The 27,800-nt window shown below is 44.2% G+C and overlaps 1 protein-coding gene across 1 annotated transcript; it reads right to left on the bottom strand.

Moving 5' to 3' along the window:
- Positions 1-546: 546 nt before the first annotated feature.
- On the bottom strand, positions 547-26,663 carry TMC3 (transmembrane channel like 3). Its single transcript, XM_048481700.1, has 22 exons — positions 26,517-26,663; positions 24,524-24,667; positions 23,640-23,715; positions 20,983-21,064; positions 20,176-20,282; positions 18,309-18,407; positions 18,039-18,181; positions 16,338-16,485; positions 15,821-15,864; positions 14,906-15,053; positions 14,497-14,606; positions 13,692-13,770; positions 12,095-12,349; positions 11,310-11,438; positions 10,283-10,350; positions 9,544-9,672; positions 8,576-8,686; positions 7,353-7,478; positions 5,789-5,867; positions 5,089-5,131; positions 3,892-4,222; positions 547-2,245 (listed from the first exon to the last, which is right to left on the bottom strand). The coding sequence occupies exons 1-22, from the start codon at positions 26,624-26,626 to the stop codon at positions 1,396-1,398; spliced, it is 3,411 nt and encodes a 1,136-aa protein (XP_048337657.1). The 5' UTR covers positions 26,627-26,663; the 3' UTR covers positions 547-1,395.
- Positions 26,664-27,800: the final 1,137 nt, after the last annotated feature.

Here is a 27,800-nt window from a genome sequence, read left to right as displayed (position 1 = left end):
CTTTTGAATAATCCTGATTCTATATTTACTGAGGTGGCTGCAAATTTTCTTCTTGAAGTAATTGAAAGCAAATGATTCACTAAATGGTCTGTATTTGTATGTACAGAAAAAATGTATATGACCTTCCCCCTCTTTTGATTATTCTAGTGTTATCCTAATATTTTATTTTAATATTATGATATGCCAATAAAGGCTCTGAAACTGAAAAGATAAATTATGCTTAAAAATATGACAAGGCTAAAATATAAATTTGTTAAAGCAAATAATAAAAACGTAAATGATTTTGTGTATTGTCGAAGGCTTTCACGGCCGGAATCACTGGGGTGCTGTGTGGTTTCCGGGCTGTATGGCCGTGTTCTAGCAGCATTCTCTCCTGATGTTTCGCCTGCATCTGTGGCTGGCATCTTCAGAGGATCTGAATCAGACCATCAGATCCTCTGAAGATGCCAGCCACAGATGCAGGCGAAACGTCAGGAGAGAATGCTGCTAGAACACGGTCATACAGCCCGGAAACCACACAGCACCCCAGTAAATGATTTCAGTGAATTAAAAAATTGTTACAAGGAAGGGTGGGGGGGGCTGGCAAAATTTGCCCAGAGCTGTCTCAGCCAGTTCTCTTTTCTCTTGGGAAGGGTTGCAATCTGGATACTTCTTAGTTACCTCTTGCCAGTCACATTCTGTCAGCCGGGCCTACCTCACAGGATGGTTGCCTTGAAGAAAGTATGAAGAAGACAAGAATGATGCAATCTGCGTTGGGTCCCAAGGGAGAACAGCAGGACACAAATCAAACAAATAAACTAATCACATACACAAATATCAGAGGGAAGAAACAGCCTGTCCCAGTGCAGGGAATACAGTCAATACACTGTTTCCCGGGGAACCCCGCAGGTATCTCTCTATTGGCCCGTTTACCTCCAGGGCACAGGGCTAGGGCATAGGCGATTCCCCTTGTTCATCAAATCTATCCTCCTTGCCACCAGAGAGTCTCTTGGGTCCTCTGTGTGTCTCTGAATGAGTTCAGCTCTACTGAATGAGTTTTGCCAAGCTGGAGGAATACTCGAGTTTTGCTGCTATTGTATGTTTGTCAGGTGGACGGAGCGGAAGCTTCTCAGATCTGCCATAAAGCCCGACTGTCTCTATTTGGCTGCTAGGCCTCATGTGGCAAGTCTCTTTCAGTGGAAGAAGCAAGAAAGACAGCTGTAGCTGACCTCGGGTGCCAAGCCAGTGTTGGTCTGGATCCACGGCTCTGTTCATCTGTGAGCATATCTACATGGATACAGGTTAAAGAATTGGGCATCATGCTATTTTAACACAACACAGAAACTTTGGGCGGATCAAGTTTTCTAGATTCTTTTTTGCCCTTTGTCGTTCTAGAATAACACAGCATCCTGCCCCCTAGACATTGGAGCATATCAGTTCATTCGCCTCAGCTGCATCGTGGTCAATACCAGACTTGGATTTCTTTCTGGTTAGTTTTGCTCCAGATTTCAGATATTTCTCTTTGCTGTGAATGACCTGGATATATTGATCATTGCTGCTGGTCGGCTGGTCGCTACTGGAACCGACAGAAACAGAATCAGACTCGGTTGGAGACGGTTCTGGCTTGTGTTTGGGTTTAGAGCTCTTGCCGTGGTGTTCTGGGTACCTCTGGTCCAGCTCAATATTTTTCACGTGAATCTTTCTGTGGAGGTGTGGAGGCCTGTCGAAAGCCAACCCAAAGCCCCCTTCCCAAGATTTGTAGTGCATTTTAGACAAGGGCTTGCTGGTGAGGATTGGACCGTCTGCACATTCCCCAATGTAGAACCGGGGTGCAACTCGGAGATCGGACAGGGAGCGCGGGCGGTGGGACCTGTTTGCCATACTTCTCCTTAATACGTCCTCTTCCTCCTCTTCAGTGAAATGAGGGGAATACGCTCTGTGTGGGGTCCGAACCAGATACCTTCGGACGTTTCTTGGATAAAGCTCAACGACATCTTCTGGCTCATCCATCTGATAACTCCTTGGCAGCCGCGTGGTGGAGCGGAGGAGTTTTCTGCAGGGTTCGTGCTCATTGACAATAAAATACCTCGCCGTGTGAGCTCGGCGGCGGCCCACGAAGGCAGGGGCATCCGGATTGACTTGCCGAAGGCTCTTGCGAAAGAGAGGTTCTGAATGAACGTCTTCTACACGCTTCTTGAACTTCACAGGAGTGTAAGTCTTGGCTTTACAGAGTTCGTTTGCACTGCCATGGGCAGAACTAGGGTATCTAGAGAGAGAGAGAGAGAGAGAGACCACTTTGTTCTAGATTTCAAAATATCTTCAAAGAGATGGCTGCTAATGGTAGACAAATATACAGCTCACCAGGTGGTAGCCATCTGCCTGAGTAAGCAGACAGCTAGATTGTTTGTGCTCTAGAATGCAATCTCTCTCTACACAGGGATGAATACAAGGCACAATGAGTCCAGCCAGGACTCTGTGTAAATGAACCCTACATCCTAGATCTCTTTCCTACCTGTTAGGATTTTTAAAAAGTACACAAGGGTCTCTTGGAAGGCGATTTAATGTGAAAAAGTTCTCCTAAATGGGGAAGACTCAAAAACACTACAACTTGTGCCTGGTTTGAGATAAATGGCCTTCTAACATGGGACCCACAACCTGATTCTATCCAGATTTACTTGGAATGAAGTGTGACTTAGTTCAGTGGGAGTTATTTCACAAATAATTGGCACAGCATGGGCCTCTTTATTCCGCGTTTGCTCATTCCCCCCTCCACACCCTTGTCTCCTTTTATTCAATGTTAGCATCTATTTACACTGGCTAGAGTGTTAAATAAAGTCTAAAAGATTCCGCTTTCTCTTCTATATTAATGGCCGTTTCCGCATGGCCAAAATATCCCGGGGTGAGCAAGAAAAATATTCCTGTGCAGCTGAGAATTCCGCGTGGTTCCCGGTGCTAACGCGGGCCTGCCCCGGTGTAGCCCCACGATATTTACCTAAGCCCGGTATTTTAAAAAATCGCCAATTTGAAGCTTCTTAAAAAACCCCGCTGTGACTCTGCTTGCACCTGCTACTGTGCAAAAACCAATTGGGAGCAGGATTGGTTTATTTTTCCCACCCAGCCACCTGATCTCCCCTCTTGACATTTATTCAAGCCACCCCTCAAAAACAGCAGCCAATCAAAACGTGGGATATTGGGCATGCTCGGAGATGCTTCTGAAGTAAACACAGAAGTCCTGTGCTGGTGTGGAACAAACAGGAGCATTTCCTCCTGGTCCTAACTCTGCTCCTGGGAAGAAGCAGGGAACCATGCGGAAGAAGAAACAGGAATAAATTAGACACGGTATGTAAGACCCCAGTTCAAACCCTGTATAATTGTGCTGTGCGAAAACTACCAATGATATTCACGCAGCCACACAAACAACCTCAAGGAGGCATTCAGAAGAACGTTTAATGTCATATAATAAATCATGGGCCACTTTTCCAGCAAGAAGGAAATATCTGGCCTGCTGGACCTCACTTTGATTAATAGGCCCCTTCCGCACATACAAAATAATGCATTTTCAAACCACTTTCACAACTGCTTACAAGTGGATTTTGCAATTCCGCACAGCTTCAAAGAGCACTGAAAGCAGTTTGAAAGTGCATTATTCTGCATGTGTGGAATGAGCCATAGAATTGTAATGCACGTTTGATCTAAAGGGCTGGTTCGCACATGTTTTGTACACCCCTTGATAACTCAAAAACTAACAACTCCTGAGCATCAGGATTGACTCTGTCAAAAAGCACTGAATCAGGAGCGATACAATATTATAGGAAAGCATAATTTGTGGAGTTTGCTCATTCTCACGTGCCCAAATGCAGGAGTTAAACTCTTTGGGGCAAATCTATTTCCTTTCAAGAAATGAGAGCTCACCTGTTGGCGATGGGCTCAGGTCTGGGCTTCTGTATACTAGGAAGAGAAGGTGTTGGTGTGACTGGGGCTGGAAGAGCCGGTGTTGGAGGAGCAGGAGCAGGAGCCGGAGCTAGAGGGGCCACATTTGCTGGAGTCGGGCTGACTGGCTTGCTCACGTCGATCTGGGGCACCGACTGGGAGACTGTCTGTATTTGGCTGCTCTTGGGGGACTCGAAAGTCAACACGCTGCCATTCTTCCTTGGAGTCGAGGACCGAGCGGAAGACTCCTGGCTGACCACGTCACTCTCCTGCTCGGGCCTTTTGCCGGTTCCATCGAAATTCTGGATTCTGACTAAAAACAAAACCATCTTGTCTCATTTTAGAAGAAGAAGAAGAAGAGTTTGGATTTATATCCCCCCTTTCTCTCCTCAAGGAGACTCAAAGGGGCTTACAATCTCCTTGCCCTTCCCCCCTCACAACAAACACCCTGTGAGGTAGGTGGGGCTGAGAGAGCTTCGAGAAGCTGTGACTAGCCCAAGGTCACCCAGCTGGCGTGTGTGGGAGTGCACAGGCTAATCTGAATTTCCCAGATAAGCCTCCACAGCTCAGGCAGCAGAGCAGGGAAACAAACCCAGTTCCTCCAGATTAGACCCCCAAGCCCACAGACATAAGAAATTATGCATATGGCCAAGCCAAGAACACGCAGCTATGATAGACCTGTTCAGAATAACTCTCTCTATACAGGGATGAATGCAAGGCCCAATGAGTCAAGTGTAAATGAACCCCACACCCTAGATCTCTTTCCTACCTGTTAGAATGTTTTTTTTAAGTACACAGGGGTCTTTTGGAAGGCAAGTTAATGTGAAAAAGTTTGCAGGGAGCCATTCCAAGTTCCCTGATTGTGATTTTATCCCCAAGATACCACAAGCAAGGAAACACATTGCCCAATGGCCTGGGACCCCATGGGGGACTGTGATGGGGGACATTGTCTTACAGGCCATCAGGTCAAATCTGTGGATCTGGTATGCACTGTGCAGAGCGTGGATAGATGCTTAATTCTGCCGCTGAAGTCAGCGCTGCTTTGAAATGCTCAACTTTAGTCATGCTAACTGCAATAGCAAGAAATGAATGATTTTCACAATGGTGAAAAAAAAGATATTCTGAGCTTCCAAAGAACATGCAAGGGGGACAGGTAAACATCTTGGCCTTGACTCTTACCTGCTGCCATTTGGACCACTTTTTTCTTGTCTTCTGTTCTTTCCTAGAATGCACATAAAACTAATTAACTGAAAGCCCATAATTAACTAACAGCTGCTGTCTTTTCTTTTCTTTTTTAAAGGAAATAAATAGAAGAAGAAGAGTTTGGATTTATATCCCCCCCTTTCTCTTCTGTAGGAGACTCAAAGGGGCTGACAATCTCCTTTCCCTTCCCTCCTCACAACAAACACCTTGTGAGGTAGGTGGGGCTGAGAGAGCTCCGAGAAGCTGTGACTAGCCCAAGGTCACCCAGCTGGCGTGTGTGGGAGTGTACAGGCTAATCTGAATTCCCCAGATAAGCCTCCACAGCTCAGGCGGCAGAGCAGAGAATCAAACCTGGTTCCTCCAGATTAGATACATGAGCTCTTAACCTCCTACGCCACTGCTGGCGTGTGTGGGAGTGTACAGGCTAATCTGAATTCCCCAGATAAGCCTCCACAGCTCAGGCGGCAGAGCTGGGAATCAAACCCGGTTCCTCCAGATTAGATACACGAGCTCTTAACCTCCTACGCCACTGCTGCTGGAAATAAAAATATGAGTCTAGGGCACGTCTTTCAACCCCTCCTGTTTCTCCCTTCTCTGATGATTTAGATTTTTAAACCAAGCCTTTATGAAAAGCTGCGAAGGAAATATGCAGCAAGAGGGTTTAATTGGTACTTACAGCCTGGATCTGCATTCTCAGTTGATTGTTTGTGAATTTCAGAGACCTGGCAATACTCTGAAGGTAATAAATCAGCATGCTGGAAAAGAGAAGGTCCATTCTGTGCAGCACAAATAAAACATTTTCAGGCAGCAGACAAAAAGCATTTTGGAGTGGAGTTCCGCACAGATGCCCTCCTCCCCCCAAAAATGTTTGGAAAAAGTTTTATTTGTGCTCGAAACAGGTTATTCTGAAAATGCTGACTTTCCCCCCTGAAGCTTTTTATAAAAAAATTCTTGCTTGCTGTGCGGAGATCAGGAAACATTTTTATTGATCCTATGCAACTTTTGGAGCTAGACCAATGGAGCTAACCGCAGAGCAATGCCATGGTTTGTCAACTCCTTAATAACATTGAGATGCAAATAGATTTCCCCCTGTTACCTGCTTTATACAGACCATTGAAATCATGGATAGATATCTCAGCTGCACCTTATCTATCTGACATAACTTCGGCAAGAAGCTGATGGGCCTTTTCAAGAGCTCACTTTAACGCCTTCCCATCAGCTAATCTGATGGGATGATTTCAAAATGAACCTGTGCTCTCGATGTCACACATCTTATTGCACTGTAAGTTACATAAAGGCGAAAGGGAACTTTTAATCCAACCATTGCTAACTCATCCAGCATACTCAATTATAGATAATTCAGACACAAATTTTTAAAGATTGCTATTAGAAGACTGTGTTCCCTCTACATCACAGAAGGTAGCAAAATTTTGTATATTGGTATATAACAAGTGTAGGGTATTATTAAAACAGAGAGCTGCATGGTGTGATGACGATTGTAATAATATCTGAAGTCAATGTTTTTTAATGTTATTAATGAATAGATCTTATATCGGATTTTATATTTTGGATTTTTGTACACATGGAATGATATGTACTTATATATATTCTGACTTTAAATTATTGGCTGGCCTAAAAGCTGTAATAGTAAACTAACTAACTCCCAAATGCAAACCCAAATGCAAATGTCTCACTTTCATTTTCTCTGCTGCCCACACCCGCCATGTTCTGCCCTGCTTCAGTTTGATTCTCCGTGCCGCCCGCCATTTTCTGAGTCTCATGGACATTTCCTCTGCTGGCATTGCAGCTGGGCACCATTTCAGTGGTTGAAGTACACAAACAAACTCAGTTCTGGCTGCCAATTGTGGCGACAAGTATTCCCCTCCCTTTTTTATTTTTGGTGAGATTTCTCAGGCTGGGGATCGCGTAGTAACTGCATGGGACTCTTTGGACCATTCCAATTCAGTGTGTGTCTGTATGTATATCCTAATACTGAGCGCCCCACTTCTTGCAAGCAAAGATAACATCAGAGAGAAAGCATCTAACCTACCCTTGCATTAGACATGACACCTGTCCATATGCAGAGGATTTCTGATGTGCATTTGAACATGCCTTATCCCCCTTGTATTTTATAGTTTCAGGGAGGACTGCACAATATGACTCCTCCCCCTACAAAGACAGTCCCTTTTAGATTAAGGGCAACTCTTGCAGTTCAATTGGTGAGAGATTTATTGACTCACAACAGAAGCAGCAATGCCGGCAGGACCACGACGGGACTGCTCATGTACGCCATCGCATTCTTGAACCAGACAGGAAAGTCATCTTGAATGGTTCTCGACACAATGTCATAGATTTTTTCTTGCCCACTAAGATGGAAAAAAATAGTTCCTTGTTCTCTAAGGAAATTCCCAGCATTGGAATAATATATGAAAGTCATTTTCTGATAAACAGCCACGTATTTTAGAGCAGTGGGAGAGCCCTGGATATTTTGAGTGGGATGGGAATAATCACAAGTCAAAGTGGGTAAATGACACTGCATCCGCTTGGCAGGCAGACTTCTAGTACAGCACCTTAAAGACCAACAAAGGTTTCTAGGGTATAAACTTTTCTGAATCTTAGCCCCTTTTGTCAGATATAAAACACTTTGAAGAAGAAGAAGAGTTTGGATTTATATCCCCCCTTTCTCTTCTATAAGGAGACTCAAAGGGGCTGACAATCTCCTTTCCCTTCCCCCCTCACAACAAACACCCTGTGAGGTAGGTGGGGCTGAGAGAGCTCCGAGGAACTGTGACTAGCCCAAGGTCACCCAGCTGGCATGTGTGGGAGTGCACAGACTAATCTGAATTCCCCAGATAAGCCTCCACAGCTCAGGCGGCAAAGCGGGGAATCAAACCCGGTTCCTCCAGATTAGATACACGAGCTCTTAACCTCCTACGCCACTGCTGCTCCTTTGGTGCAAGAAAACTCATGCCCTGGAAAATTCTGTTGATCTTCAGGTTGCCTCTGGCCTCAAAGTTAGGGTGCCCATCTGGCAATTATATTTTCAGCCATTTTATAATAACATAACATATATAGAGAAGAGCTTGGATTTATACCCTGCTTTTCTCAACTTCTAGGAGTCTCCAAGTGGCTTACAACTGCTTCCCTTCCTCTCCTCACAGCGGACGCTTTGTGAGGTAAATGGGACTGAGAGAGTTTGGAGAGAACTGTAATTGGCCCAAGGTCACCCAATGGGCTTCAAGGGAGGAAGCAGGAAAACAAATCCAGTTCACCAGATAAGAATTAGCCACTCAGGTGGAGGAGTGGGGAATCAAGCCCAGTTTTCCAGATTAGAGTTTACCGCTCTTAACCACTACACCTTGCTGGCTTGAAAGAAAGAAAGAAATTGCTAGCATTGGAAATCATTAATACAGACAACCTGCTAAACAGTTGAAATGGGGAAGTAACATAACCATTGACTCACCTGAATGGACCGCAGCCGAGAGATGGCTTATATCTGGCAATAGCGAATATGGTGGGCAACATGCACAAGAACAGCATGAACAGCAGCATGGCTAAGTAGAAGTTATTAGATCTGCAAGGAAAAAAGAGCATTATCCCAAGAGTGCTGAGCACGGCAGGATTTGTCCTTCATCTCTGTGTTTCTCGCTCGTGTTGCTAGACTTCCCGTGGAATTTTAGCGCTTTTTTTCTCCTAAACTCTTCCCACCAAACGGTCCCCAAGTCACCCATCTGTTGTACCCCATAATTTTGTTACACATATGTGAAAAAATGTATCACAATTTAGCCTCCCAGCCACATGGCGTAAGGTTCATCCAGAGGGAACAGACCTCTTATTTTTACCCAACATTTCATTTGAAGTTTTTGAACAGCAGTCGTGATGTTACAAAATCACAATTTGGGCAAGAGGGCCCACAAAAGCAGTGGTGCTAGTCCTTAACAGGTGGAGGGTGGCTGAAGCCACCCTGAGATTGCCTCACCCACAACCTCCATCTTCTCTCCCACTGTACAGGTGAGACTGTAGATGAGTTTGCAAAGGTACCACAGGAAAACAGGTGACAAAGCTCCTTAGAGGAAAGACAGGATTATGGCAAAAGAAAAAAAAGAAAAAAATTCCCTTCCCCAGAGAGGCCAGCCTCCAGGAGGGACATGGGGATCCCCCCAGAATTACACCTCATCTCCAGACCTCTGGCAAAAATGGATGCTTTGGAGTGTGGACTCTATGGCATTATACCCCATTGAGCTTCTTCCTCTTCAGGCTCCATTCCCAAATCTCCAAGAGGTTCCCAACTTAGATCTGGCACTCTTCCCCCATATTCCCTGCTGGTGGCCAAGGGGACCTGCCCAGCCTACCTCTCCCTAATGTGTTCTTGTGAGATGTTTATGTGATATACACAGGTCAACAGAATCTTTCTTGCTTTCTGGTACTCACCTTGAAGCTCTGAAAACTTGCTGGTGAGGCACATTACAAGTTAGGACGGCCCAGCTCCGCAGGTACATGAGCCCAATTAGTTTGAGGACATTGAATGCTGGCAGACACGGGGAAAAGAAGGCTCCCATCCTAGGCCAGAAAACACACACATACACGTTTTAATGGAAGTTTATCTTTGCCTTGCGTAACAGCAGAGTTAAAACCACTTAACCTTCCATGGAGTGTTTGACCTATGTGATGGTTGCCATCTTCAAATGTATTTATTTTAATTATGACAGGGGGAAATATAATGGCTTTCCAATGCAGTTTCCAGTGAAAAGGAAATATCATTTTTTAAAATCAAACACAATAAAAACAAGCACAGCACAACTAAAATCAATAAAAGAGAAATCAGAACAACAAAATATTATTTTATTTTCATGGTCTTTTAAAATGTGGACCCCAGTTTGACAGTGGATTCACTCCACTTAGTGGATTTTAATGTTTTAAATCACATTCTACTTCTTTACTTCGAAGCTGTTTCAGTCCCTCATTGAGTGTAAAAGCAGGTTATCAAATGTTCTATAACAAAATAAAAAGAACAGAAACCAGTTGAATGATTGAGCAACAAAAATATTTGGACCGGACACTTGAAACTCAGTACAGGAGGAGTCGTGATCAGCTGGCAATATTTTCAGAATGCACTGGTTGCAATAAGTTCATTCCACAAAAACACACGTGCACATATTTAATTGCTTACCAAATCATCCCTTGGTTGTAGACTAAATGCAGGACATTTTCTGCTATTTTGAATTCTCCATATTCTGGCTACAAAGCAAATAAAGACAGAGGGTTAAGTGACTGACTGCTTTCCGTTGTTTTGGAGCAAAAATGACCATGTGCTTAGCGGAAAGATTATTGACACTTTAGCAAGCAGGCACGGATTAAGCTGCAGAGTCCTGGAGACTTTCATAACCCTATGTGTGGGTTCCTGCAACACAATTTGGCATCTGCTACCACCACACACATTTGTGCCCTAACTGTGGGTCATTCCCACAGTCGCATTTTCCATGCTTCTAAGTTTCTGTCTCTTTGGGGGGAGTGTGGTGTGTATTTCAGTTCCACATGTGTTTTGCTCCCTTTAATGGTCAATGCCATATGAAACAAGTTTAATCCAGTGTATTTCCCTGCATATTTAAAATGCAGATTTTTATGCCAGACTTAATCTTGTATTAAATCTCATCAACCACTAGAGGGAGCGAAACATGTGAGAAACTGATCCTCCCCACCCAAAGAAACAGGAATGTAGAAGCGAGGATGCAGAAAAGCCTGTAGCAGTCTTAATATTGTGCAAATAATTGTAGAGGCGAGCATGCTGGATGTATAATATATCTATTGAGAGTCACTATTAGTTTCCCACACCATACTGGGGATGCTCACATCCAAAGGAAATTAATCATTTAACCCATTAGGTATGGCAGCCAATGATGTGAAGCAAGGGCGGAGAAATGTACAATGAGATAAGGTAACATAACATCACAGATAAAGGGATCCAAATGTTATGGGAGAGTGGGGAGAAGGCAACATTGCTGTCAGCCAGTGCTCTAGGTCTGTGAAATAACAGTGCAGAGGTGTAACAAGGGGGGAAAGTGCCCGGTGCTTCCTCCGCCCTCGTCCTGCCCCGGAACACCCTCGCCACAGGGAGGCGCACCCCCCATTCCCTTGGAGCTACGCCTCTGCAACAGCACCATTTATTGTGTTTCTACTAATATTAAGCGTATACTCACAAACTTGCTTTCCAAGTCCCAGCACCAGCAATCGCTTAAGTATCGGACAAAGAGTCCACGGAAGAAGTCAATTAACAGGATGCTTGCCACAGTGAATAGCATGTCTATAATTGACAGCTTCAGCATTTCCTGAAACATGAAAAGGTGCATAGGAGAATCAGCCAAAAGCAACCTGAAGGATGCCCAAGCTGCTGAACTTGAGTATCTTCCACCATTGGTAACAAGAACCACCCCCATTCCATTTCTACTGTTTTAATTGGGTAACTCAGGAAAAGATCGACCGTTGCCTCTTCTGTGTCAAAAGTGAGACCACGTGGAACATCCTTGGACCAGACCACACGGTTGAGTTCACATTACCCTTTCCGTCTGGAACTGCTGTGATGTGTTCCTTAATTTTGTATGACAAATCTAGATGATGCTATGGACATGCCGATGCAATCCAGCATGATGTAGTGGTTAAAAGCAGTGGACTCTAATCTGGAGAACCGGGTTTGATTCCCCACTCCTACATTCCTGCTGGGCTACTCTCTCAATCCCACCTACCACACAAGGGGCAGAGGAGGAGTTTGTAAGCTGCATTGAGACTTCTTATTGCTATAGAACTACGGGATATAAATCCAAACTCTACTTTCTGTGTTGTTTTACCTGTTTTGTAATTTTTTTAAACTTACAATGCAATTGCAGTTCTAGGCCACCCCATGTGAACTGGGCAAGAAGTCCCAACCCATTGGTTTGACTTGAAGCAGAACAACCACACAAAAAACTGTTCCCAGACAACTACATACTTGACCAACATATGTCTCCCAGCATTGATCTTGGTGGTGACTTTGGGTGTTATATTCATAGGAAGCTGTATGGTTGACCCGGTTGACGGGCAGGACATAATTCCGGGTCTGATTCTCAGCCAGAGGGAAGGTGCCATTTCTCCCAAGTTGCATGTTGGGGAAGGTGGTCAAAATAACTCCTTCAGGGAGGGTTTTAGCAGCTAATGAGGAGGTGGTCCCCACTGCATTACTTCCATTGCTGTGAGACTTGGCATCCTGAAATGGATATACATTGACAACTTAGGTCAGAGTTAGTTGCAGAGGTGGGATCCAGCAGGTTCTCACAGGTTCCCAAGAGTAGGTTACTAATTATTTGTGTGTGCCGAGAGGGAGTTACTAATGGGTGATTTTGCCATGTGATTTTTGCCTTAGTTACGCTCCTCCTCTCAGCAGTAGCGAGCAGAACTTGAAGCAGTCTAGCAGGATGTGCACCGGCGTGCGTGGCAGCCTGCGCCTGCTTGCATTCGTTTCCTGCCCAAGGACTGGCACAGCGGCTGCGTCCTTGCCACAGCCCCGCCCAGGAATGCCCCGCCCCCAAAATGCCCGGCCACGCCCCCCGTCGTGCCCCACCCAGCCCCATTGGCGCTACGCCACAGTTTGAATCCCACCACCATGGGAACCTGTTACTAAAATTGTTGGATCCCACCACTGGTTAGTTGTTCCTTTGGTTTCAGCAGAACTACACAGCCAGTATGGTGTAGTGGTTAAGAGCAGGTGGACTCTAATTTGGAGAAGTAGGTTTGATTCTCCACTCCTGATGAACCCTGGTTTGTTTTCCCTTCTGTTCCACATGAAGCTGCTGGGCTACTCACAATTTTCTCTGAACTCTCTCAATCCCACCTACCACACAAGGTGTCTGTTGTGGGGAGAGGAAGAGAAGGAGTTGGTCAGCCACTTTGAGACTCCTTACTGTTGAGAAGAGTAGAGTATAAATCCAAACTCTCTTTCTCTTCAAAAATATGCACGAAAAGGAGGAGCCCTGGGCCAGGCGAAGTCTTATAAAGGCTCCCGCCCAGTCCCTCTTGATGATGTCATGGCGCCATGCCAGCATCGCGACATCTTTGCCCACAATGGGCATGGCCGCCATCTGCCTTTTGCCCTTCGAAGGGCAGGCATGACGGGGCCTCCTTGCCATGCCCTTTTCCAGGCAGCAATGGCAGCCGCGCTAAATCACAGCCACTCTTTACTGGCAAGATGACTGTCCAGATGGGGAGATTTTCAAGAAAGAAGTGGAAAGTAGGGGAAGAAGAAACAAGAATACTTCTTTTACTCCTTACAATATGGGTTGTTTCAGGGGGGCCCTTTGGGAGTGAAGTACAGGCAGAGGGAAAGAAACAATTTGTCTCCCCTCTGCTTTTTCTCCATTAAAATTCTGCTTAATTTTTACACGTGGCCTTGTCATTCAGCAACGTATTAATAATAAATATTACTGGTATTCAAAACCAAAAATGGTATTCATGGAAAACAACCCAAATTGTATTTGAGAAGGACTCAACAACTTGAAAACTTCCAATTAAATTCTAAGGGCTACTACGAGGAGAAGCTAATTCATGCTTACCGCAATGCTCATGCTGTCTACTTTATCTAGAAGCGCAATGATCAAGCTGTAGAGGTTTCCAAGATATAAGACAAGAACTCTGTCAAAAAGAAGTGCCAAAAGCTACAGTTAATGACTAGAGCAAATTTCAAAATGTGTGTGGCTTGATTTGAATAGCCCTACTTGGATTTCTTCCTTGAGGGCAACAACTTCCTCTCGGGAGAGAAACAAATTTGGCCTTTTCCGCACAGCTCTCGAGGGAAACAATTGTAGCCTTTCCACACTGCACAATTATAACACCTTGAGGATGTTTTAAAACAGTGTTTTGGGGAGGATGTTCACACAGCTCTCTCCCTAAAACATTTCCATGTCATTTAGCTTAATAGTTTAATACGGCACCTAGCCAAATACAAACACAAGACTACCTATACAACCATTAAAATTCACCATAGCCCTAAAAATCCTGATAGAAACCAAGATCAGGTAACATATTGCAACTTAGATTGCGGGTTCAACAGTTCAAAATATTCTTGACAACTAAGAAAATACTTTTAAAATTATATAATAAAAGTGGGCAGCGCAACTTGGGTTTGACACCCCTTATAAATTATTACGCCAATAAGGTGAGAAATCAAAAGTAAATGAGAATTGCCCAGCCAGTTTGGCTTACCCTTAGCTGTGAACAGCTGGCATTGCTGTTCTTGTGAATTATTTAGTACCTCTGATGCACTATTTGGTACCTCTTTTGAACTGGACAGGCTGCAGTTCTACATACAACAGCTTCAACTTTTGCCCTAAAGACTGTAGCACCACCTCCTTTGCTTACCTGGCAAGCTGAAAGCGTAGAGTGGTTCGCGGATGGTACATCTCCAATGCTGCAATCAATTCAAAGGCAGAAGGAGCAAGCATTGTGATCAATGAAACAACCACACTCACCTAAGGAGAAGTCCAATAAAACCTTATTAGGAATCACACATTATTATATCATAATTGGCACTGCATCCACCTTGTCTCTTTCCTGTTATTGGTTTGTCCCTGTCTCTCTTCCCTCCATATTTTTGTTTACTGGATACAAGCCCGCCACAAGACAGCAGGGCCATCTACTTTCCAAAGAATGTGAACACAGCAATGGTTCGACAAACCAATGACTCAAAACACACACATACACACAACCCAAAAATAGAGGTTTATCCAGAAGTGCCTTTAGAAGCAGAGCTGAGCAGAAGTCCTCTTACCTCATTCTTTTCCCAGAGGGTGAGTACCACTTTATTTCGTTCTAGTTTCTGGGACCGATCCACGACAAAGTAAATGATATAAATGCTTCCAGCGAGTGAAAGAAGCACAAGAATGTTTGCAATAATCCTTAAGGTTATTGTCACTGCTCTGAAAATAAGGAGAAGGGCCAGGGAAAGGGAAAAAAATCCTAATTACTTCACTAAACCAATTTTAAAAATTGTTTTAAAGGTTGCAGGAGGGGGAATCAGTTTGGACATAACAGGAAACCGTGATTTGACTATGGTTAGTTTGTAAAACCAGGATCCGGCATGTAGACAATCGCTCAAATCCTGCCTCAATAAAGACAGGTGCCACTGATTTAACTCTACCGAAGCATCTGTGAGTGAGAGATTACATGAAGGCATCACCATAGAATAAGTGAGGATTTAAGCAACACACAAATCCATAGATGGCACTGTTTGGTAACAAACTCACATCAAGTTATGTTTTCAGATCTTTTTTTGATGGCCCCTAATTAATCACAGTCAGGGGAGTGGCCATTCAAACTATCACATTCTCACTCTTTAACTGCACAATATTTTCATGTGATGTCTGAACGGAGACAGTGTTCTGCAAACCAGAGGCGTATCTAGGGAAAATGTAGCCTGGTGCAAAATCTGAGTTTTCTGCCCCTCTCCTCACCTATATGGGTGGCCGTCCTCCCCCACCATGACCAAACAACTTTTTTTGCACCAGGTCTTGAAGTCAGTGTATGGACCTGGGGGGGGGGGGGAGGGATGTGTGGGCGATCCCCCCCCCCGTGACTAAATGGCCACAGCCCGAGGACATTTGACCTCATAGGTCCCCCTGGGTGGTACGCCCCTGCTGCAAATGATGTAGAACTAATCAGAAAATAGCATCACATATAGACTTACAGGTTTGTGTTTTTCTTCTTTTCCTGCTCCTCCAGTATAGCCTCCTTGAAAAAAAAAATCACAGATTAATCACGCAGTCCAAACTACTCCCATCTAGAATGTCCTCAAATATTTATATGTCCTATATATCTACTTCTCATGTGTGACCCCCATTCGTGGATATTTAAATCTGCAGATCAGGACCATGATTACCCAGACCCCCCAGGTCTGCAGGAAATCTGAAAACTTTTGAAAACTACAATGGTGGGGGTTTAAGATATATTTCAGAGGTAATTTTTTGCTCCGCCAATGATTAAAATATATTGACATACTGTAATATTCAGACAATACACACAATGATATTTCTTATGGTTAAATATTATTTTGGGCAAAGAAACATCCTCACTACGAGGTAATATATTTCTGAGGGATTTTTTTTATCCGCAATTACCAAAACAATCTGTCTGTATAATATGTTCACAGTATCACTGGCAAGTATTTTTTTATGGTTAAATATTCTTTTGGTTGCGTTGCTTACCCTGATACTGTTAACAATAGCAGCCGATTTGCTCTCCGCAGCTTCAGGGTTACCAATAAGATAATCCCAAGCGCAAAATACCCTCCAACAAAATGTGTAATTTTCATCAGAAGCACTTGCGAGACTCATTCTCGAGTTTTTGGCCATTCTGGAAAAGAACCATGAAAATGAAAATGCTTGCTCACACTGACACTTCATCGCCCCCTAGTGGATTCCTCATTATTTGATTCACTTACAAACGCAAAACAAACTGTCTCCATTGCCAAGTATTGAGCCCTCCGGGGATAAGGCGGCCTATAAGTCTAATAAAATAAATAAATAATAAATAAATATTTAAAGTGGACATCAAGTGGTTTGGAAAAGTCCCAATTGGTATGGTTAATCTATCATGGCTCAATCACCTGAAGTATAAAAAGTATAAAGAATAAAAATTCTAGCTCTTTTGCTAGAATCTCTCTCCATATCCCAGAACTAAGGTGAACCAGGTTCTGAACTAAGGTTAAAGGAACCACCAGATTCCACAGTCTGTATCTCACCTCTGTCATGAACTCAATAGGTAGCTTCAGATAAGTCAATTTCCCTCAGTCTCACCCTCCCTTCCACCATGAACATAAGCATGATAACATTTGCCTATCTTCTAGGGTTGTTGTAGGGGTAACAAGAGGACATATATGAAGCATTTACTTTGAGCATCAGCAATGTACTGAGTGGAGGGTAAGGTGGCGTGGTAAAGCCCAAACTCATCAGGTGGAAGCCACACCTTCTACCATTCAAATAAGGAGCACATAAGCAGAGGTGGGATCCAACCAGTTCTCACCACTTCTCTAGAAGTGGTTACTAATTTTTTCTGAGTGCCAAGAAGGGGTTACTAAAGTAACCTCCCTGCCCAATAGGGACTGGAGGTGTGTGTGTGCGACGGCGCCACTGTTTGAATCCCACCACCATCGGAACCTGTTATTAAAATTTTTGGATCCCACCACTGCACATAAGGGCAAAATAGTGGGCACAACTATTCGAGGAGTGTGATGGTCTAGCAGATAAACAGGAATTAAAATTTCTCCTGGGCAATTCAGATGCGGATTATTCTGAATCAGTTGCAAAAAATTTTATCAGAGATAATTGATAATTTTAAATAAGTTTGTTTGGTTGTTTGTTTTATTGTACCTTGTGTTGCAATTTTATGATTAAAATATATGCAATAAAGACTATGTGTATGTATGTATGTATGTATGTATGTATGTATGTATGTATGTATGTATGTATGTATGTATGTATGTATGTATGTATGTATGTAGATCTTGGAGGCGAACAAGATTGGTACTTTACTTGGATGGGAGACCGCCAGAGAAGACTCTGCAGAGGAAAGCAATGGCAAACCACCTCTGCTTCTAACTTGCCTTGACAGTCCCTTGGCAGAGTCACCATAAATCAGCTTTGACTTGTTGGGACTTTGCACACAAAGTACATAATATGCTAAGTGCTGTACACTTAGAAACCAACAAAATGGCTATCTTTGCTTACTGATTTCATTTTAAATTCATCCTCCACAGGGAGGATGACTGTACAGCAAACGAATCCCCTATCTCCATTTCAATTATATTTCTAGCCTACTTTTCCGCTTCCCCCCTCCACAAAGAAATCCCAGAAGCAAGCGGAAAACTCCCCTGTTTGCACGGGGCCCAGTCAAAACAGCAGCATTACTTCTTTAAGAGGATGATGAAGCTGTACGCGAACACTGCCATTCCGACAAGGAAATATGCCAGGGGCAGTCGATAACCCGCTCTTCCGATCTTCCTTTCCTGGCCATAGTAGCCGTAGAATAAAACTGAGTACTGAAGGTAACCCTGCAGAAACAGTGACAAAATATTAAACAGAACCACTGACATTTCCTAGTGTTTTTTTTTAAAAATTGGTTATTCTAAGGCACAATCAAACTATGCTCTGAAATATAATTAGGACTTTCCGACTTGCCCCCAAAGACCAGATGGTATCCAGGTCTTGCGCAGATGCAGCCTTCCCTGGAGGAATCGTCTTCCTGTCTGTGGTTCCAAATGGCTTGCCGGCCAGGATCTGAAACAAAGCAAAAGATGAAAATACTGTTTGGTGGGGGGGGGGGGGGGGGTTTTTTTCATGAGGGCAGCATTAAATGTTCAACACAGGTCTCCTTGCTTTTCTCCAACCTTCCCTTGAATATCACTATTTTAGGAAATACTTTTCATGAACTAACCCTGAAATGGCTGATTTACTTTTTGATTTAATGCATCACCACTGGAAGAGCTAGAGCAGGGGTAGGGAACCTGCGGCTCTCCAGATGTTCAGGAACTACAATTCCCATCAGCCTCTGTCAGCATGGCCAATTGGCCATGCTGGTAGGGGCTGATGGGAATTGTAGTTCCTGAACATCTGGAGAGCCGCAGGTTCCCTACCCCTGAGCTAGAGGAACTCTCTGCCACTGCGTGGATTCTGATTTAGCTGACACAAAGCAACCAGAGCCAATATTTTGAAAAAAAAATCTTTCATTTATTGAGAGGTAAATGTTCCTCAACGATTAAAACAGCATTTGTAAATAGAACATATATAGCCAGCTGATATCAAATGAATACTATCTAAGGTCACGGCTGACTGTAAATTAACAGCCAAAAAATGGTTAGCTATGGTAGCGTTGGCTTTATTCCTCAACAAACAAGCAAAAGCAAACTGATGTATCTGAAGCTTAAATTTGCTACCATACACACCAAAGTTACAGTTCATTTGTTTCAGATTTCAGGTTCAAGCTGAACAGTAAACAATCTCTACTGACATAATTACATGCACGTATCTGGAGAGAGTTTATTTCAACCCCCTCAGTGTGAGGGCATCATTTAACTGCCGCCGATAGAAAGATAGAAGTCTTTCAGAATTTCTCCCAGCATGCAATCCTCAGGTGCCACTGACTGCAATGGACTGTTGGATCATTTTGATTAGTGGTCACAGCCAAGTTGCGTTGGCCTTCAGCTGCTGAACTGATTCAGCTGCTCCCTGGGAAGGCTAAAGAAAATGAACCACAACGTTTTAATATACGAACCAAACTTGTCAAACATGTCTGCTGTTAGGCTAAGTTAGACCTTTCTCCACACCACTAGAATTGGCTTTTGGTTCATTTCACTTTGGTTGCTGTTACTGATTTTTAAAATGCCACATTATATACACACACATACAAATGCACACGTGCTGTTCACCACCATGGGATGTGTGTATGTGTGTGTTGTGTGTGGCCGTCAAGGAACATCTGACTCTTGGCGACCCTGGTGGGGTTTTCAGGGCAGGAGACATTCAGAGGCGGTTTGCCATTGCCTGCTCCCAAGCGACCCAAGAGAGTTCTGAGAGAACTGTGACTGGCCAAAGGTCACCCAACAGTCTTCATGGGGAGGACTGAGGAGGCAAACTCGGTCCTCCAAATTAGAGTCCACCACTGCGAAGAGGAAGAAGAAGAAGAAGAGGAAAGAGGAGAAGGAAGGAGGAGGAAGAGGAAGAAAGCGGGAGGAGGAGGAGGATGAAGAGGAGTTTGGATTTATACCCTACTTTTCTCAAGCATAAGGAATCTCAAAGCAGCTTACAAGCTCCTTCACTTACTCTTTCCACAACCTGATGTGGTAGGTGGGACTGATAGAGTTCAGAGAGAACTGTGACTAGTCAAAGGTCACCCCAGCAGGCTTCATGTGTAGGAACAAGGAAAGAAACCTGATTCACCAGTTTATAGTCTGCCGCTCATGTGGTGGAGTGGGAATCAAACCTGGTTCTCCAGATTAGAGTGCACCTGCTCTTAACCACTACCACCCTGGCTCCAATACATACTTACCTCTGGCAAAACGACAAATGCTCCCGTCATGATGGTAAGCACGATATTGATCCCAAATAACCATCTCAAGAAAATGAAGTAAGAGGCAACACCAGAGCCAAAGTGACCTTAAAGAAAAAGAAGAAGAGTTTGGATTTATACCCTCCTTCTCTCCTGTAAGGAGACTCAAAGGGGCTTCCAATCTTCTTACCCTTGCCCCCCCCCCCCCAACAAACTTCCTGTGAGGTGCATGGGACTGAGAGAGTTCCGAAGAACTGTGACGAGCCCAAGTTGTTAGAGTGTCAAGCTAATCTGGTTCACCAGATAAGCCTCCACAGCTCAAGTGGCAGAGAAGGGAATCAAACCTGGTTCTCCAGATTAGAGTGTCCCTGCTCTTAACCAGTACACCATGCTGGCACTCAAAGCCACACAAGAAAAGGGAGAAAATATATACTATTGAAGCAGTTGCCAAAGGTTGTTCTGCTCACAATATTTGCAGAGATGAAACATTCAGTTAGCTTTAGTTGGATAGTCGATAAGGGCATATAATGTCAGCAGGGCTCAGAGAAAGAAAGACAACTTTGATCATAATTTTGAAGTTACTTTTGTTAAACTATTGGCTGGACACTGAAGAGTCTATATCTCACTCCAAAACTTGTTTACTTGGTGTAAGTTCCATGGATGCGAAGGGAATTTGAACCAACTGCTGTTTGGATTGCTAAAAAGTAAGTGATGATTTCCTCACCCGTGTAAGTTTGCAGCTGTTAAAACAGTATGTCAGACAGCCTAAAGAGAGCCCCCGCCTCCTCCTAGATTTATTCTACTTACTTTCTATTTTCTTTATCCTCATTTCCCAAGGAATAAAGATGACCATGAAGTTATATGCAAGCCGAACAAACTTTCGCCACAGCTAGAGAGAGAAAAATTAAGACACAACTTTGTAGCAGGGGAATTGAAGGCCATCTTGCTCGTTTGAGGGATCGTTTTCAATTCTGTTGAGGTCCTTTTCCTTCTGCGTTATGGGCATCATTTTAAAAAATGCATTTCCCCATTTAGTTTGTGTGGCTGTAGTAGTTTATGTTGTAATAAGACCAGAGTCCACAACAATGCTTATTCTAAGTGCCTTATACTTTGTAATACACTTTACTGTATATTTTATTGTTCAGATTGTGGACTGATTGTGTAATTCCAGTCTTATAGCATTGTTCACAGGTTGTCTCCTGCTGTCTGACTGCTTTGTTTTAAATTCTGTAATCTGCCTTGTGTCTCAATGAGAAAGGTGGACTATAAAGTAAATAATCTGCCATGAATTTTTGTATGTTAAGATGCTGTTTGGTATTCTCTAGATACAAGATATTATAGACTTCAACAATTTGTTCAAATGTAGCTTTAAAAAAACACACACACATCTATAGCAGGACATTTCCAGAAAATCTATTTAAATGGTGTGGCTTATGACGCTGGAATTCCATTATTGGTACACCCACTATATAATTGATGTGCAAAAATCAGTTTGGGAAGGGGGCACTGCTTTGATCAGAGACACAGCACTAGGGAAGATGGGGTTATCTCTTTGCCCCTACACCCCGCCCTCAGCTTTAAGCCCTGAGCAGGGGTGGAGAGAGGGGGAACTGAGACAGGGGCACATGTGCGTCCCACGCCCCTGCCACGCCACAGCCTTGCCATGCCCCCACAGGGGCACACGCCTGGTGTGTCGCGCCCCCTGTCCCCTTGTCGCTACGCCACTGGCCCTGAGTGGGTAAAAAGACAGGCAAAATACAAGCACTTGGACAAGAGGATTTTTATACAAAGAAAACATTCCATGGGGACAAACACGTTTAGAGGGATCCCCAACAGGTCTACTGACAACCCTATTCCAATCTTCTCAAGGGGGCTTACTGCCAGGAAAACTGTTTTAGGATTGAAATGAGCTCTTCCTCCACCTTGATCTATACTGAAATCCATCAGATATGTCTCTTAAGAAGCAATTGCCACATGTGGTGAAATTTCAGTGGCAACTCTAACCTTACCTATTGAGAATCTGGCTATGCAACAGGGGAAATAGTTGCATATATTATATGCCTATTCAATGGTGTTTTCCAGCAGCCATTTTCTCTGAGTGGCTATTCGTGTGCACACAGCCAATCTTTTCCGAGCCAAATTTTCACTGCCTGAAAAATCAGTCCAAAGGATCAGAGCCAAATTTATTTGATGGTGCTATTGGGGCTTTATTGCTGTAACTGGAACTGTTTTAATTAAACAATGAATTAACAAATGGTATGAACGGCATCTGCGCTTTTACTGCAGTCTCTACTTATGGGCTGTATGTATGTACATGGAAGTACATTAGACATGGACACCAAAGCAAAATAGCCTCAAGTAGCAATTTTTGTTTTAGAAAGAATAAATGGTGCTAGGCCAGGGCATGTAGTTGCCAACAAGCAGACAAAGATAAATTTCAATTATAATTGGATTTATTAGCAATGTACACGCGCCCTTTTGATTTTTTTGTTGGACTTGTTGGGAATCAAAATAATAACCGGCAGTTACTCTGACTTTGAGAGGCATGATGGGATTTGAAACTTTGAAAAAATTGCTTTATTTTGGTTGTGCTGAAAGGGCCCGAGGGTAACATTTTATTGAATTAAAAGCTGGTACAAAACAAAACAAAAAGCAAGAAAATAAAACACTCAAAGTAGAGCGAAGTCTATTACGAAATTAAAATTGGTCAACCACTCTAAATCAAAAGGGTGCAGTGTGGTTTCCGGGCTGTATGGCCGTGTTCTAGCAGCATTCTCTCCTGACGTTTCGCCTGCATCTGTGGCTGGCATCTTCAGAGGATCTGAATCTAAATCAACGTTTTCTTTGCATGCATTTTGGCTCTAATCTTTTTATCTGTGTTAGGTATCTGAGTCCCCCATACAGGGGAATGTATTCGTAAATGTTTATTGTGGGTAGGTGATACTCTCAGAAACAAGAAAAGAAACCTGCGTCTAACAAATAGTTTATTTGAACTTCGGGATAATGAAGGAGCATTGGCCTTCCATCATGTCTGAGTCAAGGAAGAAACGGAGAGACGAACAGTGATCCTAAGCAGAGTGATACCCTTCGAAGCTTCACGGGCTTGAAAGAGAGTAACTGCTTACGATTGGACTACAGATCTTATCAGTACAAAAATTGACAGTCATATTTCTGCGTCTGCCAGTTCTCCTCCAGATGGGTCTCATACTTTGCTCAGCTGTTCAACATTGAACTCACATGTGGGGCGGGGGGAGAAGCTTCAGCCATTGAATCTCTGCCTGCCACAGCTATTAAAGGCACCAGAATCCTGCCAGGAGGCAGTAAGTGGCAACGGGCAGGCTGATGCCCACTTCACCATATAATCTGCAGTGTTGTGCGGAACATCTTTCTCTTGGGAAATGAACATTCTCAGTAGTTTTCACCCAAGGTTAGCTCGGGGGCACTGAACAAAGACAGAAACTGACCTCTGCTCCAGCCGCCTGGTATCCTCTTGTCCGAGTCAGCCGACCTTCGTACTTGAGCACAATCTCTTTTGCTTGTCTGCCAAGAGAGATGAGAGCTTCATTTCGTGTGACCAAAAACTCATTACGTTCTGAACTCGGGCCATTTGCCTCTCATAAATCAAGTCTAACTAGCTCGCCAACCAGCCTGAATTACTGCCACGATGTTTAGTCTGTCCAGTGGGCCTGTCCCCTACATCTGTATTTCAACAGAGGCACTGCTGCCAATTAAAAGTTACCAGTGCTTCAGGAAGGAAGGAAGGAAGGAAGGAAGGAAGGAAGGAAGGAAGGAAGGAAGGAAGGAAGGAAGGAAGGAAGGAAGGAAGGAAGGAAGGAAGGAAGGAAGGAAGGAAGGAAGGAAGGAAGGAAGGAAGGAAGGAAGGAAGGAAGGAAGGAGTCACACAGGTTGCAAACACCTGGGAATTTGGGAGGGAGGGAGGGAGGGAGGAATCACATTGGATGCAAACACCTGGGAATTTCTAATGATTTACTAAGGTATTTGCAATACCCACATTCCAGTGGGCTTTGACCAGAGTCCTCATTTGGTAAGGTGATATGGCCCGCTTCAGGAGGCAGTTTTGAGGAACCTCTTTTATTATGAAGTCTTTGCCATCATGGGAGACATTTGCATTTTCTATCCCAGCAACAAAGGGTCATGGCCCTTGTGGGGATTCAATTCCCGAAAAGGTTCAAATTAATCCCAGCCTTGGAATACTAAGATTTACTGTGGAATTCTGCAACCACTATGCCACTGCTCTACTACCAACCACTGACTGTCCATCACACGTAAAAGTAGAAATAATTCAAAATCACATTTCCAGAGAACTTGTACAAGCTGCATCCGTTACCTTAATGCCCTCAGCTTCTGTCTCATGGGCCACGGTCTGCAACGGATATTAGACATGATCTCCTTCTGAAATTGGATGTTCTGGAAGATCTGCTCGGGGTCGCTGCTGTCCACTTTTTCATTCCCATTATCTTCATCAGAGTTGCTAAACACAGCCACCATTTCCAAGGCGAACAGAGGTGAGGCAAGTTATTTCCATTGAAAACAATACGTTGCATCAGTGGTGGGATCCAAAAATTTTAGTAACAGGTTCCCATGGTGGTGGGATTCAAACTGTGGCATAGCGCCAATGGGGCTGGGCGGGGCATGATGGGGGCGTGGCTGGGCATTCCTGGGCGGGGCTGTGGCAAGGACGCAGCCGCTGCGCCGGTCCTTGGGCGGGAAACGAATGCACGCAGGTGCAGGCTGCCACACATGCCGGTGCACCTCCTGCTAGACTGCTTCAAGTTCTGCACGCTACTGCTGAGAGGAGGGGCGTAACTAAGGCAAAAATCACGTGGCAAAATCACCAATTAGTAACCCCCTCTCAGCACACACAAATAATTAGTAACCTACTCTCGGGAACCTGTGAGAACCTGCTGGATCCCACCTCTGCGTTGCATGAATGCAAGTATTCCTACTCAGAGAACAGTTAGCTACTTCAGTTCTTGTGACTCCGATGCTGTCTAAACCCCACTTTTCTTCCTGGGGAGAGCACATTTTCAAAATGACCATGCCTGTCAATTTCCCATGACATACTTAATCAATCTGATGTACCCAGGAGTAGGTCCCACCAAGTTTAATGGGTATTGCACAACCTTCAAAGGCCAATTACATCATGAAAGGAGATTAACGCATTGACTAAAAGTTGTAATCATTGCTAATTTGTGCTATCTTCTGAAGCAGACAGCATCTAGAAAGACAGCAGTGAAATTGTGAGCAGTTACTCATTTCTAAGACCAACCAAGTCAGGAGATTTACGAAGATTTAAATCTGTTTAGGATTGTGCTGTCAATGACATACAGCAGGAGATAGACAACAGTTGCATTTGTAGTTGTGTGTGTAGGTGTATACATTAACACAACAAAAACTCCACACTGCATCTCTAAATAACTTATTGATCAGCTGAAATGAAAACATAAAAACTCTGAAATCTATGGCAGTGAACTGCAGGCAAAACATCGGAATTTGGGCGGGGGGGGAGAAAGTATATTTCAGAGCTTGTGAAGGGCTTGAGTTACGTAAAGGTCTTGCTAACCATTCCTGTTTGTGACAACAGAAGGAAATTGGATGTCAGCTGAGGGCTGGAACAGATATAAATCTAGGAGTTTCACGAACAGATGATCATCCATCATTTCTTTTTCTCTAAAAAAATGTGCAGGGTCCTGCGCTGAATTTGGGAACGAGGTGCCGGGGAAGGGGGATTGAATCTCCCTCCTGTTTTTGAGCTGTTTCCCTGATCTGAACTGGTCCTGGGAAGCCCGCTGGGGTCAGCATGCAGGTGCTGCTATGGGTATGTGGCGAGTGGGGAGAGAGTAAACCTACTGCCTACTGCCACAACTGCCACAAAAGTCAGGGGTCCAGTATTCTTTTCAGCAATGTACCAGAGCCAATTTTAGTAGCTTGCGACATAATTAGAAAGGCCAGATTCCAGGTGGGATCAGGGGCTCCCCTGGTAATTTAGCTCAACTCCAGATGACCAAGATCGCTTCGTCTGGAGCAAATGGGTTCTTTGGAGGGGGGAATCTGGTGTTGTCCCCCAATGAGGTCCCCGCCGTTCCCAAATCTCCAGGAGTATCCCAACCTGGATCTGGCAACCCTACCCCTCCATCCCTTGCCAGTGGACAGGGAGGACTTAGCAACCCTACAAGAGTTAGAAAATCTGTACCTGCTCCAATTCCCTCCCTTTTTTTTGCAGCCCCCAAAGCCACAGAATCCCCCAACTCCTCTGAATTAGGCCCCCCCCATCAAGTATTTCTATCCCACCTGGGAGACAAAGAAAGAAAACCACTCACCTGTGGGGTGGCTCTGGGTAGGCATAGATGCTGGCGTGACGCTTCACACTTTTATACCTCTTGCAGGACTTTGCATTTTTCACTTCAGACGTGCTGTTGCCTGTGGACATCTTCAGAGTCCCACAAAGGGAAGGCAGCTGCTGTCAGGAATGCGGGATTGCTGAGAAGCCAGGGGATGCTGAGGTGGTTTCCTTTGCCACTTCTTGCAATCATCTGGGGCGTCTAACAGTTGAGAAGACCAGAAAGCTGGAGAATCGGTACAGGCTCTTAAAGGCGCAGTACACCAGCTGCTGCAGTCACTGCCCAAACAAACCAGTTCTAAAAGTTTGGATACCTCAGTCGCTGGCAACAGAAGCTATGAAGCCTGCAACACCCTTAAAAGGTAGCTCATTTACAGTAGAAGGAGCTTTCATAGGAAAGAGTCCACACACCACAAATGATAACAATGAAAAAGATTTGGCTGCCGTTTTCTCTGTGCAATTATGTTTTAACTGCTTCTTTGTTTTTTAGGTATTTATATTTGGATTTATATCCCACCTTTCTCTCCTGTAAGGAGACTCAAGGTGGCTTACAAGCTCCTTTCCCTTCCTCTCCCCACAACAGACACCTTGGGAGGTAGGTGGGGCTGAGAGAGTTATGCAAGAACTGTGACTAGCCCAAGGTCACCAGCAAGAATGTAGGAGTGGGGAAACACATCTAGTTCATCAGATAAGCCTCTGCCTCTCAGGAGGACGAGTGGGGAATCAAACCCGGTTCTCCAAATTAGAATCCACCTGCTCTTCACCATTACACGCTGGCAGTTTGTGTACAAGCTGGCATAGAAAAATTCTCCGATTGCCACTTTGATTTACCCCACAGAGTCTTTGATGGGACTTTGCTCATTTGCATAACAAGGGCTCGCCTATTCCGTGTGCAATGAGGAAGCCAGGTTTCTGGCTGCATAAATCAAGCCCATGGTGCTGGAGTTTTATTTGTATCCTGGAGCAAAGACACAGCATTTAAGCTCTCTCCGCTAGATTGGAGTTTGCTTTTCTCTTCAGGTCCCCAGCTAATCTCCTGAGCCATTGTCTGCTGAATTATGCCCCCTTCCAAATGGCACCATTAATACTATGCACATTAAACCACTCAAATGCAAACGGTTGACACGCTTCGTGGTTTAACTAAGATCCATATGTTCTTCGGCTACTGCAATGCTTCCTTTTTTTCTTTTTAATCAATGCAATCTTAAATAACACTCTTTTTAGTGGTGAAGAAAAATCAGGCTCTTCAAAAAGCATTTGCACA

This window comes from Sphaerodactylus townsendi, linkage group LG17 (assembly GCF_021028975.2).
Source record: "Sphaerodactylus townsendi isolate TG3544 linkage group LG17, MPM_Stown_v2.3, whole genome shotgun sequence".
Taxonomy (NCBI): Eukaryota; Metazoa; Chordata; class Lepidosauria; order Squamata; family Sphaerodactylidae; genus Sphaerodactylus; species Sphaerodactylus townsendi.
The sequence above is the reverse complement of the archived record's forward strand: the minus strand, read 5'-3'. Positions and strand labels throughout refer to the sequence as shown.